Below are 15,556 nucleotides of genomic sequence, written 5' to 3'. Positions count from 1 at the left end.
TTGGAACCTGCGGCCATTAGGACGCCGCTGAGGCTGGGACCCGGGCGTGGCACAGGGGCTCTACGTCGCCCCCTGGAAAATTGTCAGAAAGCTTGATGTATAGCTCACACATACTTGCACGTATTCATATGAAACTCGGTACACATATAGAACTCATTGAGCTGAACAACTTCCGCGCAGCATGTCATAGGCTCCGCCCAACAGGAAGTCGGCTATTCAGGGCTGTTTAAAAAGCGCATGCTCTGGAATTTGATATACTCCTCTGAGGATTTCCATACGATTGCCACCAAACTAGGTGAACATGATCTCAAGACATTGGGGACGCTAAATTGCGAAGATATTTTTGATATGTCGAACGGTTTGCCCGTGGCGAGGCGATGAAGTTATGGCGAAAAATGAGACCCAGGAAATGCCTAATAACGTCCACATACATTGTATGATGTATATCAAACTTCAGTGATTTGTTCGTTGTATGATGCCGATCGGATAGATGTGACTATTATGACTGAAAGTTATAGCGCCACCAACTGGCTGCAGGAAGTGTGTCGTTTTCAAAATGCTTTGAATTCAGCATCTTCTTTTACCTCGATTTGCTTCAAACTTCACCAGAATAATGTCAAAACACGGCCGATGTAAAACTGTGAAGGGAATATTGATATCTAAAATTATGTTGCCATGGCAACGTGTCAAAGTTGAAAATTCGTTTCTGGTGATTTTGAGGCAGATAACATGTTTAGAATGTCATGAAACTCAACACACATATGAGTATTAATGATAGTTAGACACTGGAAAAAGCTCATATACGGGCGTGGAAGAGACACTCTATAGCGCCACCTTTTGTCAAAAATGAGGGGGTTAGTTTTAGCTACAGACCCCAAACTCGGTACATAAATTGTTCTAATTAATCCGGACAACTTTCTAATTTACAGTCATTAGCTACGACCAACAGGAAGTCGGCTATATTTATTTTAATGTGGGTTTTTTTTAAAAACGGGCTGTAAACAAATTAATACTCCTCCAAGCAGAAACACGGAAATCACACCAAACATTTTTTATCATGATGCCAAAATACTGAAGATGCTAAATTGCGGACGGATTTAGGATATCTTGAACGATGATTTAATGGCAATTTATTAAAGTTACAGTAAAAAAGATCATTTCTTTTTTTTTTTTATCTTTTAAGAGCAGCTTCCAAACACTTCATAAAAAATTACATACACAGAACAATACAGTCTGAGGATATGTGATTAATTTTATGAATTTACAATACACTATGCAGAGGAGAAAATTTGAAAACTATCAGAGAGTTAGACTTAGACTGCTTCTGAGTGAGAGATCCCTGTCAGCCTGCAGCTGAGTGAGGGGTGGGGGTGGGGTGGGGTGTGAGTGACTGTGTGGATTGAGCCAGTGGGTGAGAGAGAGAAAGAGAGAGAGAGGGTCTGTTTTTTTAAATCTTTAAAAAATGCTTATAAATCATTAAAGATTTTGATAACACTTTATAATAAGGTCTCAATTCTTAACATTAGGAAATGCATTAATTAACGTGAACTAACAATGAAAAATATATTTTTACAGCATGTTAATTCTTCCATGATAGTATGAACTAACAAAGAACAATTTTTTTAAAGCATTTATTAATCTTTTTAATGTTAGAAAATTAGTCATGTTCAAAAGATAAACTTTAAAATGTAATAATATATAAACACATTTTGGAATTAATATTGATCAACATTAAATGGTATATAATTATTAATGATTATATATATATATATATATATATATATATATATATAATGATAGCTACAGACACCAAACTCGGTACATAAATTGTTCTTATTAATCCGGACAACTTTCTAATTTACAGTCATTAGCTACGACCAACAGGAAATCGGCTATTTTTTTTTTTTATGTGTTTTTTTTTTTTTTAAACGGGCTGTAAACAAATTCATACTCCTTCAAGCAGAAACCAAAAATTCACACCAAACATTTTTTCACATGCTTCCAAGATACTGAAGATGCTACATTGCGGACTGATTTAGGATATCTTGAACGGTGATTTAATGGCAATTTATTAAAGTTACAGTAAAAAAGAACACTTTTTTTTTTTATCTTTAAAGAGCAGCTTCCAAACACTTCATAAAAAATTACATACACAGAACAAGACAGTCTGAGATATGTGATTAATTTCATGAATTTACAATACACTATGGAGAGCAGAAAATTAAAACTATCAGAGTTCTCCTGTCTCTGTGCTTCTAATGTGTGCGGTAGGTGACTGGGTGGGTGACTGACTGTGTGAGTTCAGTGAGTGTGGAGGGGGAGAGAGAGAGAGAGAGAGAGAGAGAGAGAGGGTCTGTTTAAACTTCTCAATAAAATCCTTAAAAAATGCTTATAAAGCATTAAAGGTTTTGATAACACTTTATAATTAAGTCTCTTTTGTTAACAGTAGTGAATGCATTAATTAACATGAACTAACAATGAAAAATATATTTTTTACAGCATGTTAATTCTTCATTGATAGTATGAACTTACAATGAACTTACAATGAACAAAATATTTTTAATATTAGAAAAATAGTCATGTTCAAAAGATAAAACTTTAAAATGTAATAATATATTAACACATTTTGGAATTGATTTTGATAAACATTAAATGGTATATATTTATTAATGATGTAAATTAACAACAGTTAAATAATGTTGTTTTTAACATTGGTTAATTCACAAATAACATTAAATATTAACAATATATGTTTTACTTTATTCATTTGTGTTAGAATAAATTATTCATGTTAGTTAATGGAAAAATAAATCATTAAAAAATGCTTATAAATCATTAAAACCTTTGGTAACTATAATAATTTCTCATTTGTTAGCATTAGTAAATGCATTAACTAACATCAACTACCAATGAAAAATATATTTTCACAGAATTTAAAGTTTTATATGTTGTTCTGTGTGTGTGTGTGTTTCACAGAGTTGATGGTTTGGATTAACCCTTTAATTGCCGTATCCCTTAAAACCAAACTGCCAGAGGGTTACTGTGATGCTTGTGCTCGCTGGGCACCGTTTTATCGATGCCACCGGGGTGGCGTATGCTGACGGCTTGGGCCCGTCATCGCTGCTCGCAGCTATATTTTACTAATTCTTATTCTTAATAATAATAATTACATAAAACATTTTATATAAATATATAATTTAATATTAATAAAAAAAAAATTAATTTACCTGTGAACACCACTGTTGCCTGTTGAATGCACATTCATGCATTGAACCAGATTTAACAGAAGTTGCCTTATTAATAAATTAATAACCAGTTATCCAGATAAGAAAATATTGGTTAAAAATCATTTGCATATTGGTCAATTTGATTATCAGTCTAATAATAACTCATATTATTGTCTTTCTCTCCTGTCTAAGGGAGATCATTCGGAGGAAAGCCATGCTGGCGTTGTATAAGTTTTATCTTATCGCTCCAAATCAAGTCCAGCACATTCATGGCAAGTTTCGAAAGGCCCTGTGCGACAAAGATCCAGGTGTCATGACATCTTCCTTACATATTTACCTACAGCTGATCAGGGTCAGTCTTCAACATACAGCATGCTCTTTGAGGCTTTGTATTATGAAACTGAGCCAAAATGAACATCTTTTACATTATAATACAGACAGTTTGTGTCCTAACCGTAACATCTACAACCAGCTTTATATTAAACACATTCTGATTTGTCCCATCATGTAGTATTTCACTTTCAGTAAAGAAAAAAATGGCTTGTCGGTCACATCTTCTGTTTTCTCCTCATCAGGAGAGTCCAGACAGCTATAAGGACCTGACGGGTAGTTTCGTCGCCATCTTGAAGCAGGTGGTGGGTGGGAAACTCCCGGTGGATTTTAACTATCACAGTGTTCCTGCGCCGTGGCTGCAGATCCAGCTGCTCAGGATCCTCTCGCTGCTCGGGAAAGAGGACCAAAGGTACCGAGGGGCCGCCATGCAAATACAAGCTGCGTGCCAATTTCTATAGTTACATTATGCACTAAAACGTACATACTTTATATGACATTGGAGTGGAAAATGTGTCTGTTCATGTTTTTAGCACCAGTGAGCAGATGTATGAAGTTCTGGATGAGTCTCTGCGCAGAGCGGAAATGAACCACAACATCACTTACGGTAAAATCATCTTTTTTTAGTACTTCAACTAAACTTTATTCTAGGTAGTTGCCAAGAAAACAGAAAAAAAACTTAAATGAAAACAAAGAACTATCTATATATTTCAGCTTTATTTCAATTAATAAAAACAATCTTCAGTAGTTTTTAGTATTTAGTTACTGATACTGATTGTTTACCACTATGGATAACCACTATGCAGAACCCTTTTTGTTTGCTTGTTTGTTTTATTTCTGCTTTTTAATGCAAGAATAACTAAATCATCTTTTCTAATGGAGTGAACGATAATTTGTCAGCAAAATAACACTGTCTGTTTCAGCAATCCTGTATGAGTGTGTGAAGGCCGTCTACACCATACACCCCAAAGCTGAGCTGCTGGAAAAAGCCGCGAGATGCATTGGGTATTTTGTTCTGTCTCCGAAGATCAACCTCAAATATCTTGGTAAAATTCCTGCTTTTAATTTGAGTTAAAAACTGAACTCACTTTAACTGCTCACATATTGGTGCATTTCCCAGGTTTGAAAGCCTTGACGTATGTCGTCCAGCACGATGCTAAACTCGCCCTTCAGCATCAGATGACCATTATTGAGTGTTTGGATCACTCAGATTTCACTATTAAGAGAGAGGTAATGAACAAACCACACCTAAATGTGTCATAATTATGAGAAAAATCCATAATTTATGACTTTTTATGAAATCATTTAAAAAAAATCATATTATGAGAATATCATTGTCAACTGTTTGTCACAGTTATGACTTTCCTAGGCCATAAATGTGACTTTATGATCTCATAAGTTACTTATTTATGAATTTTGTATCATAACTTTGACTATTCAATTCATAAATATTACTTTGTCATAACAACAACAAAAGCAAAAAGAAAATCCAACTTATAAAACATCCAAAACTGGTAAACCAATGTGATGCTCTCGGAAATAGTACAAATTAGCTCAATAATTGATTTAAAGGGATAGTTCACCCAAAAATGAAAATTCTGTCATTAATGACTCACCCTCATGTCGTTCCAAAGCAGACCTTCGTTCATCTTCGGAACACAAATTAAGATATTTTTGATGAAATCCGAGAGCTCTCTGACCCTAAAAATATCTGAATTTGTGTTCCGAATATGAACAAAGGTCTTACGGGTTTGGAACGACGTGAGGGTGAGTCATTAATGACAGATTTTTGGGTGAACTGTCCCTTTAATATCAGATTTCTGTTGATCTGCATATTCTTAATTCCCAACAAATCAAGCGTCTTGTGTTCATCTCTTCCCCTCTCTTCTCTCTCAGACTCTTGAATTGCTGTTCAGGATCACAAATGCTCAGAATGTGACCGTGATCGTTGAGAAGATGCTGGACTTCCTGCGCAGTTGCAACGACGAGCACACCATCATCCATCTGGTTGGGAAAGTCGCAGAGCTCGCTGAAAAATATCCTTTCCAGAGTTTATAAATACACTACTTCCAATGAAATGAACAAATATTTGTTGAATGTCAGCTGTTATGTTCCTATAAAAACCCTTACGTTTGCTCCAGATAACTCGTGGTTCATTCAGACGATGAATGATGTTTTTTCCATAGGTGGAGATTTGCTGCAACAGGACGTCCCAAACAACTTCCTGCGACTGCTGGCGGAGGGTAACCCAGAAGTATAGACAATCTTAGAGCTGGAAACTCTAGTAGAAGGTGTTTTATTTTAGATTTTGGATGTTTTTGTCTCAGGCTCTGAGTCTAAAAAGGAAGACGATCAGTTACGGCTTTATGCTGTCGATTCGTATCTGACTGTGCTGAAGGGATACACTTCTCATCTGCCCCAGTGCTTCTTTCAGGTCTTGAGCTGGGTGTGTACAACATGTATATACACACGTACACAATGTTTTTTTATACGCAGCACAGTTTTGATGATTCACAAAAAATTCTACTTTAAGGCTGATTGAAATTCTAGTGAAATGAATCTTAAAACACCTGATAAATGTGGATAAATTGAGAAAAAAAAAAAAATACAATTATTAGGTAAATACATAAAAAGGGGGGGGGAAATCATTATATTTAGAGGACAAAAAAACTTTAAACTAAATAAACTGAAGGTGAATTTTCTGATGAAGTGACAATTAACTTGCAAGTTGGCACTGGTGTTTTCTTCAGTAGATGGATTTTACAATTTGCACTTTAATATCAGTTGGCATTTTATTTACTCACAAAGCCAGTTTGTATTTATTAGTAATCAATTAGGACACATTAAATTTTTTATTAAGCTAATTCAGGTCACATTTTTTATAAAGTGCTTTATACAGTATATTTGATTCAAAGCTTTCTCACAGTAATAAACAGGAAAATAATTTTCTGAATAATAATAGTCTTTTAAGACCCAACTGAGCATTATAATAATCATTTAATATTAATATTAAATACAGTAGTTTTATTAAATTGTTATATTATTTATTAACCATTTACTTAATTAATTAGTTATTAATGTTTACTTAATATTAACTACTATATTTAAAGCAGAATATATTTAAAAAAAAATTATTTTAATGCTATGCTGATAAATATTATTTAATATTATTTATAATTTAATATTAAATATTTTGATATTTTATAGTTGTTAAAAATCATTTACACTAAAGTAAAGTCCAGCATTATAATTGGTAGTAAAAAACAATGGATAACTGGTTAATCCTTTTAAAACTGTCATAGAAATTTAAATTGGATACTTTTTGATTAAAAATGATAAAATAAGCCCTGTGTGTGGTGCTTTTTCCTGCCTATTACAGTTCTGAGACATTAGTTTCGAAACATGCTAACATCAAAATCTCTTGGAATAAACTGCAACTGTCTGTTGCCCTTGAAATGATGATGTTCTTCTGAAAACTCACAAGTGAGTGTGTTTGCTCAGGTGCTTGGAGAATACGCTCACCTCCAAGAGTCCGTGGACCAGCGCGAGGTCATCCGGCTCCTGACGCAGCTGCTAGATCAGAGGAGCGTGAGCTCGGAGACACGGGTCTGGATTCTTTCTGCGCTGACCAAGATCTCTGAGGGCCAGACAGGCTTGATTTTGGACCTCGCTGAGAGTCTTTCGTCCTCCCAGGACACGGTGCTCCGTCAGCTGGCCCACGAGCTGCGTCACCTCAGCCAGGACTCTCAGCTCCATGAGTGGGTCCTGCCCCGTGGAGCATCCTGGGACGGCATAGAGGTAACAGGCCTGATTGTTTCTCCCTATTATGACATGTTATTCTTATTAAAGCTACACAACTTCTGGCGCTCTAGCAGGTTAATACATAAATCTCTTTATATCAATTTTGTACATTTTGAAAAAAAAATTACATAGTGTATCTTTGAGGATGTTTTCACACTAAACAGCCAGATTTAGAGAACTTTAAGTGAACAAAACGGTAAACCGAGCCCATCTAGACATTTGGTGGTGTAACATATTATTTATATTTGTTTGAAAGAATCTCTTCTGCTCACCAAGGCTGCGTTTATTTAATCAAAAATGCAGTAAAAATACAGTAATATTGTGAAATATTGTTACGATTTAAAATAGCTGTTTTCTCTTTGAATATATTGTAAAATGTAATTTATTCTTGTGATCAAAGCTGAATTTCCAGCATCATTACTCCAGTCTTCAGTGTCACATGATCCTTCAGAAATCATTCTAATATGTTGCTCTTGAAACATTTCTTATTATCAGGATTATTTGATGAATTGGAAGTTCAAAAGAACAGAATTTATTTAAAATAGAGATCTTTTGTAACATTATAAATGTTATTTACTTTTGATTTTGATTTTTTTTTATTAAAAGTATTAATTTCCTTCTAAAATATTTTTACTGATACCAAACTTTTAGTGTAATGTGAACATAAAGTGAATCTCAAGCAGTTTTTGTTCATAAGGCATGTTTTGAGCGTTCAACGAAGTAAAACATCTTCCAAATCGCTGTGTAAAACCGCCCCAAAATACCCAAAGATTCAAACTTGTTGCTGTAGTATGTGTATTTTCTTCACAGGTTGATTCTTCTCTGTCATTTCTGGACGGGTTTGTGTCTGAGGCTTTGGCTGCAGGAGCCGCACCATATAAACCCCCTCATCAGAGACCGGAAGAGCTATGTGAGGACAGAGGTACATCCATTATTCACTCTCATCACAATGCTTGCTGTTATTATACTACTGTAAACTCTATAGTTTACCACATATATATGTATCCCGCCCTTAAATGAGTAGTTCACCATCGTTTACTCACCCTCATGTCATTCCAAACTTGTTTGACTGCATGTTTATGTTTTTGTAGCATTGAATCTGGAGCCGTACAGTTTTTCTCTGCCTGTAAGTTTATCATCATGTAGCATCACTGACAGACAATCTCCCACACTACTGTCCGTCAGTTCAGGACTCTCAGGAAACAGCACTGAACTCTCGCAGAAGGCAGGGTGAGTATCTGTATAGCATGCACCACAACTTTTTTTTTTAAAACATTGATAATAATAAAAAAACAATTCTAAAGCAGCAAATCTGCATATGAGAATGATTTCTGAAGGATCATGTGACACTGAAGACTGGAGTAATGATGCTGAAAATACAGCTTTGCATCACAGGAATAAATTCAAATTTTATATATATTAAAATAGAAAAGAGTCATTTTAAATTGTAATAATATTTCACAATATTACTATTTTTTTTACTGTATTTTGAGCAAATAAATGCAGCCTTGATGAGCAGAAGAGACTTAAAGGGTTTCTCCACTCCAAAATGAAAATGTTGTCATTAATCACTTACCCCCATGTCGTTCCAAACCTCTAAAATTTTTGTTCATCTTCTGAACACAATTTAAGATATTTTGGATGAGAACCGGGAGGTTTGTGACTGTCCCATTGACTGCCAAACAATTAGCACTGTCAAGGCCCAGAAAAGTATAAAAAACATCGTCAGAATAGTCCATCTGCCATCAGTGCTTCAACCGTAACGTTATGAAGCGACGAGAATACTTTTTGTATGCAAAGAAAAAAACCTTTATTCAACAATTCGTCTCTCTGCGTCAGCGTAGCGTCATTTTGGAGAATATCCGCTGGACACAAACTGCGTACGCTGTTCTGTGTCTGCCGCGCCACAAGGATACGCTGTTTTCGTTGGCTTTGCATACAAAACATATTCTCGTCGCTTCATAACGTTACGGTTGAAGCACTGATGCAGATGGACTATTCTGACGATGTTTTTTATACTTTTCTGGGCCTTGACGGTGTTAATTGTTTGGCAGTCAATGGGACAGACACAAACCTCCCGGTTCTCATCCGAAATATCTTAAATTGTGTTCAGAAGACAAACAAAGCTTTTACAGGTCTGGAACGACATGGGGGTACGTGATTAATGACAACATTTCCATTTTGGGGTGAAGCAACCCTTTAAGTAAAAACATTAAATCTTACTGAGCCCTAAATTTTAAACAGTACTGTATATATATATATATATATATATATATACAGGTCCTTTTCAAAAAATTAGCATATTGTGATAAAGTTCATTATTTTCTGTAATGTACTGATAAACATTAGACTTTCATATATTTTAGATGCATTACAACACAACTGAAGTAGTTCAAGCCTTTTATTGTTTTAATATTGATGATTTTGGCATACAGCTCATGAAAACCCCAAATTCCTATCTCAAAAAATTAGCATATCATGAAAAGGTTCTCTAAACGAGCTATTAACCTAATCATCTGAATCAACTAATTAACTCTAAACACCTGCAAAAGATTCCTGAGGCTTTTAAAAACTCCCAGCCTGGTTCATTACTCAAAACCGCAATCATGGGTAAGACTGCCGACCTGACTGCTGTCCAGAAGGCCATCATTGACACCCTCAAGCAAGAGGGTAAGACACAGAAAGACATTTCTGAACGAATAGGCTGTTCCCAGAGTGCTGTATCAAGGCACCTCAGTGGGAAGTCTGTAGGAAGGAAAAAGTGTGGCAGAAAACGCAGCACAACGAGAAGAGGTGACCGGACCCTGAGGAAGATTGTGGAGAAGGACCGATTCCAGACCTTGGGGGACCTGCGGAAGCAGTGGACTGAGTCTGGAGTAGAAACATCCAGAGCCACCGTGTACAGGCGTGTGCAGGAAATGGGCTACAGGTGCCGCATTCCCCAGGTCAAGCCACTTTTGAACCAGAAACAGCGGCAGAAGCGCCTGACCTGGGCTACAGAGAAGCAGCACTGGACTGTTGCTCAGTGGTCCAAAGTACTTTTTTCGGATGAAAGCAAATTTTGCATGTCATTCGGAAATCAAGGTGCCAGAGTCTGGAGGAAGACTGGGGAGAGGGAAATGCCAAAATGCCTGAAGTCCAGTGTCAAGTACCCACAGTCAGTGATGCTGGTGTTGGTCCACTGTGTTTTATCAAGGGCAGGGTCAATGCAGCTAGCTATCAGGAGATTTTGGAGCACTTCATGCTTCCATCTGCTGAAAAGCTTTATAGAGATGAAGATTTAATTTTTCAGCACGACCTGGCACCTGCTCACAGTGCCAAAACCACTGGTAAATGGTTTACTGACCATGGTATTACTGTGCTCAATTGGCCTGCCAACTCTCCTGACCTGAACCCCATAGAGAATCTGTGGGATATTGTGAAGAGAAAGTTGAGAGACGCAAGACCCAACACTCTGGATGAGCTTAAGGCCGCTATCGAAGCATCCTGGGCCTCCATAACACCTCAGCAGTGCCACAGGCTGATTGCCTCCATGCCACGCCGCATTGAAGCAGTCATTTCTGCAAAAGGATTCCCGACCAAGTATTGAGTGCATAACTGAACATAATTATTTGAAGGTTGACTTTTTTTGTATTAAAAACACTTTTCTTTTATTGGTCGGATGAAATATGCTAATTTTTTGAGATAGGAATTTTGGGTTTTCATGAGCTGTATGCCAAAATCATCAATATTAAAACAATAAAAGGCTTGAACTACTTCAGTTGTGTTGTAATGAATCTAAAATATATGAAAGTCTAATGTTTATCAGTACATTACAGAAAATAATGAACTTTATCACCATATGCTAATGTTTTGAAAAGGACCTGTATATATGATATGTTTATATATTAACTTTGTGTATCATTTCAGCTCCAGCACTCTGATTCTTGAGGGTGTAAAGAGAGTTTGGGGGAAAGATGGGTATCTTCCACAAAAAGAAGCAACAGCACCTCTGGTGGACGAACCCAGAGCTGCAATTCAGCCCCTCGGCCAACAGGAGGCAGCAGAGAGAAAGGAGCCACAGCCGGATCCCTCGACACAAAACCAGGACAAACAGCAGCTGGCTTCCTCTTTGTTTGTTGGTTTGGGAGTCGGGAGCTCCATGTCTCTGGTGAGAGAATTATTTTATGATAGATTTGTGATTTAATTTTAAAATTGTGATTTGAGGTATAGTGCGTTTATCTTACCATCTTGTATTGATGACACTAAATATCCACTCACTCAAACCACATGCATTGCATTTTTTGTGTAAATGCCAATTGTTCTGTTTCCTCTCAGCTAGGGAAATCTGAAGCCCCTCCCCCTCCCTTTAGAAAAAAGCCCCGCCCACATGAGTCATCATCATCGTCATCATCAGGCACCACCGAGAGATCTTCCGACTCCTCCTCTCGCTCTTCGCGTAATACGACTGACAGCTTCCTGTATGGCAGTTTGCTGGAGGAGGAGCCAGCAATATCCATATCCGCTTTTGACCACACCCCCAAATCCACCACAGCCAATGGCCTGGCTCATAACAAAGACACTAAAGAAGACAGACACACAAACACGTCTCAGATACTAGGTGGTGATATGGTTATAGTGCGACCCAACACTATCCAGGACAAACATCCTCCACCCGTGTCTTCAGATCTGACCACGCTGTTACCCGCTGACCTCAAAGACCTACCTCACTCTGATGTCATCAGCTTGACCTCTGACCCCAGCCTGTCTCTGTCCTCCTGCCGCCTGTTCAGAGATGAAGCTTTGCTGCTTGTGATCTTCATATCAAACTGCACGGAAACTGTAATAAAAGCCGTTGCGGTGCAGCTGAGCTGTGTGGAGCTGGAGGTGTGTAATGGTCAGAAAATATTTTAATAATATTATACAATAAAATAAAATGGGACCTCTTCTGTCTTAGACAGCGAGTTTGAGAGGGAACGTCGTGGACTGTCTCGAGGCCAGGAGTACATCTGTGTGTCATTATGCTCTGCTGATGGACGACCCTCACACTAACGTGTCCTTTACCGGGACCGTCTCTTATCAAACACAACTGGGACACACAAACACACTCCCTTTCTCTGGGACACTGTCCACAGCAGACTTCATCAGGTAATGTGTGTCTGATACTTTACATTAGTTTTCTTGCATATTTATTATTAAACAATTAAGACACATTGTTTATTATATAGCAATGTATTTATCATATAGCGCGGTTGCATTTCGGGTGTCGAATTCAAGCCCCGGCTCATGGACCTTTCCCGATCCTGTCCCCCCTCTCTCTCCCACTTCGCTTCCTGTCTACCAACGATCCTATCAAAATAAAGGCAAAAATGCCCAAAATAAATCTTTAATTTTTTTTTTATAATTATATATTTATTTTTAAAATATTGATAATAGATAATTGTTTTTAAGCTGTGACCCACTAACAAATTTAATGGATGATAATTTAATCCTGTGATTTTTTTTTTTGCTTGTTTTTTTGTTTTTAAAAGAAAAACGGCATTCACTGACATAATCTGATGTAAAATGTAGTATTTTATTTTTAATAGATAAATAATAATAAATTAATAAAATGCATAGCAATAATAAATACATTGGTTAATAATAATAATTTTACTATCACTGAGATACTATTATAATTGTATTAATATTTTTGAGTTTTTATTTTTGTTTTCCTTTTTACATTTTAATTTAGTTAAAGCTTTAGTAATTTAATGGTGTTTTTTGTAATTTTATATTTTTATGTCTTAATAATGTTTATTAATTTTAATTATTTTTTGTTTAATTGTATAATTTCAGTTTTATTATTTTAGAATTTATTATCAAGTTAAAGTAAAGGAAAATGTGAAATGTTATCTTGGCTACTAGCTGAAATGAAATAAGTTGGACTTTTTTAATATCAACATATTGAAATATTATAATTTTATTTCAGTCTATTTTTTTTCAAGTAAAGTGATTTAGTTATATATAATGCTAATAAAATATACACAATTTTCTACCTATATATATATATATATATATATATATATATATAATTTTTTTTGTTTGGCTGCTTCATGTAAAGGATATTTGACATATTTGGAGAAAAATGTCATCCTAAATAATCTTCTGAAGATGAATATTCCAATGAGGTTAAAGTCGTGCATATTGCAACTAATTTCAGGTTGCCGTTTCTAATCCATTTTTTGAAAATGTGAAACACAAATACCAACAAATGACTTCAAAGCATTTCCCTTTTTTGTGAGCTTTTTTAGACTTTATTTTAATGAACTAATTTCTCTCTGTCACATACAGGCCTTTGGTTGTAACCACAGAGGAATATGGGAAACTCTGGCTGTCTCTGTCTCATGACGTCACACAGAATCTGAAACTGCTCACAGATGCCGGTGACCCGCTCCAAACCACCCTGAATGCTCTCAAAGACGCCCTACAGCTACATGTAGTGGACATCATCGGTAAAAAACAAATAGCCTCCAATTCACTTACTTCAATGTGATTTGCTGTCATTTCACATTCCATTTCAAAAATGCACCATCAATGACTATAATTTACACACTATTTAGAGAAGCAGCCCATCAGTCATGTGTTGTTGTTTCAGGCTCAGAGGGAATCGTAGCATGTCGTCTGCTCAGCGGCGCCCCCTGTCTCCTGCACTGCAGAGTGAACGGCGCTGCTCTGGCCATGTGGCTGCGCTCTCCTCATCCTGCTCTCCCAGACTGCATCCTGTACCACTGCCAGAGAGCGCTCGCACAACACTGAAGACCCACAAACCCCCTGCTGAAACTCCCAGGGAAGCTCCTTGACAAAATCATTTCATGCAGTGACTGTTTGAAAGCAGTACCTGTTTATTGCTTGTCTTTTAATGAGATATATTTTTTGTACAGTTACTGAGCTGTGTCACACATACAATAAAAAGTATTTATTGATTATAAACGTTTGTGGTTTGGTCTGTCCTGGTAGGTATATATTCATGTTTATTTGCCAAGAAAAAAGAAATATGGCATTGTTTTTCAATTGTCATTTTATTCACTATAGTTAGTTATCGGTACACTTTATTGGAGCAAAAAACAGTAGTTTTGCATATTTCCGCAAAAGCAGTGTGAATACGGCTATCAAATATTTCTGTTATTTTCATAATATAAATATTTCAAGTCTCTATTAAATAGTTCTAGTATTTATTCTGTTCAATATTTTCTCAGTTACGTAATACAGTCAACCTCAAACAGTAGACCACTGTAGATTATTTATATAAAACATGAAACGAAAACGGACCCCATTTACTTTTTTAAAAAGTGCACTGTCTTCATAATCTTTCATAAAAATGTAACAAATTGCTCCGCTTCTTCTTAAGCATAATTCATCCTTTTTTGATTGACATTACCAAGACATCACTCATTTTTTAGCGCCCCCCGCCATTCATCTCCATTCTGGTACCTATCATTCACTTTTCACAATACAGTCAATTCCAGTAAATAAGTTCTTTCTCGTTAAGTGTAGTTTAAACATATCACATTATGAAAGTAAAATGGGTTGTGAATGCCATTTCATGTTAACTTTGTAGTTTGTTAGTTTGCACCACTAAAGATCATAGACTACAGCAAATCATCACTTTAATAGTATTGTAGATCAGTGCATGTGATAAAACTGATGGTTTTTGTTGTCATTGCCCTTATGTCAGCATAAACTACAAACTTTTTTATTTTTGAGGTGAGGCTAGACATTATCACTTTGTTTTTTTTGGGGGGCTAGAACACTTTAAAGGGATAGTTCACCCAAAAATGACAATTCTGTTATTTATTTCTTACCCTCATGAAATCCGAGAGCTTTCTGACCCTGCATGGACAGCAAAGCAACTAACAAGATCAAGGCACAGAAACGCGGTAAGAACATTGTTAAAATTGTCCATGTGACATCAGTGGTTCAACTGTAATTTTATGAAGCTACAAGAATTTTGTGCGCAAAATGACTGTTTTAACAACGTCCTTACTACGTTTCTGTTCCTTGAAAGTCTCCGGGTCAGACTCAGAAAGCTCTTGGATTTCATCAAAAATATCTTAATTTGTGTTCCGAAAACGAACAAAGGTCTTAAGTGTTTGGAATGACATGGGGGTGAGTAATTAATTACAGAATAGTCATTTTTGGGTTAACTATCCCTTTAAAAGTGCACCAAGTCATGATAT

At 36.2% G+C, this 15,556-nt stretch overlaps 1 protein-coding gene across 1 annotated transcript in view; it reads left to right on the top strand.

The window, feature by feature from the left end:
- ap4e1 (adaptor related protein complex 4 subunit epsilon 1) overlaps nucleotides 1-14,358 on the top strand; it is a 28,481-nt gene extending 14,123 nt beyond the window's left edge. The window contains exons 6-21 of the mRNA XM_079411897.1: nucleotides 3,420-3,579; nucleotides 3,803-3,969; nucleotides 4,091-4,164; nucleotides 4,481-4,603; nucleotides 4,678-4,787; nucleotides 5,454-5,593; nucleotides 5,688-5,800; nucleotides 5,885-6,003; nucleotides 7,059-7,355; nucleotides 8,169-8,280; nucleotides 8,450-8,588; nucleotides 11,268-11,508; nucleotides 11,676-12,224; nucleotides 12,295-12,485; nucleotides 13,671-13,831; nucleotides 13,975-14,358. Coding sequence (XP_079268023.1) covers nucleotides 3,420-3,579; nucleotides 3,803-3,969; nucleotides 4,091-4,164; nucleotides 4,481-4,603; nucleotides 4,678-4,787; nucleotides 5,454-5,593; nucleotides 5,688-5,800; nucleotides 5,885-6,003; nucleotides 7,059-7,355; nucleotides 8,169-8,280; nucleotides 8,450-8,588; nucleotides 11,268-11,508; nucleotides 11,676-12,224; nucleotides 12,295-12,485; nucleotides 13,671-13,831; nucleotides 13,975-14,135 — 2,857 coding nt within the window. The 3' untranslated portion in view covers nucleotides 14,136-14,358. The remainder of the gene's footprint in view (nucleotides 1-3,419; nucleotides 3,580-3,802; nucleotides 3,970-4,090; nucleotides 4,165-4,480; nucleotides 4,604-4,677; nucleotides 4,788-5,453; nucleotides 5,594-5,687; nucleotides 5,801-5,884; nucleotides 6,004-7,058; nucleotides 7,356-8,168; nucleotides 8,281-8,449; nucleotides 8,589-11,267; nucleotides 11,509-11,675; nucleotides 12,225-12,294; nucleotides 12,486-13,670; nucleotides 13,832-13,974) is intronic.
- Nucleotides 14,359-15,556: the final 1,198 nt, after the last annotated feature.

Source organism: Barbus barbus (assembly GCF_936440315.1).
Source record: "Barbus barbus genome assembly, chromosome: 48".
Lineage (NCBI taxonomy): Eukaryota > Metazoa > Chordata > Actinopteri > Cypriniformes > Cyprinidae > Barbus > Barbus barbus.
The sequence above is the reverse complement of the archived record's forward strand: the minus strand, read 5'-3'. Positions and strand labels throughout refer to the sequence as shown.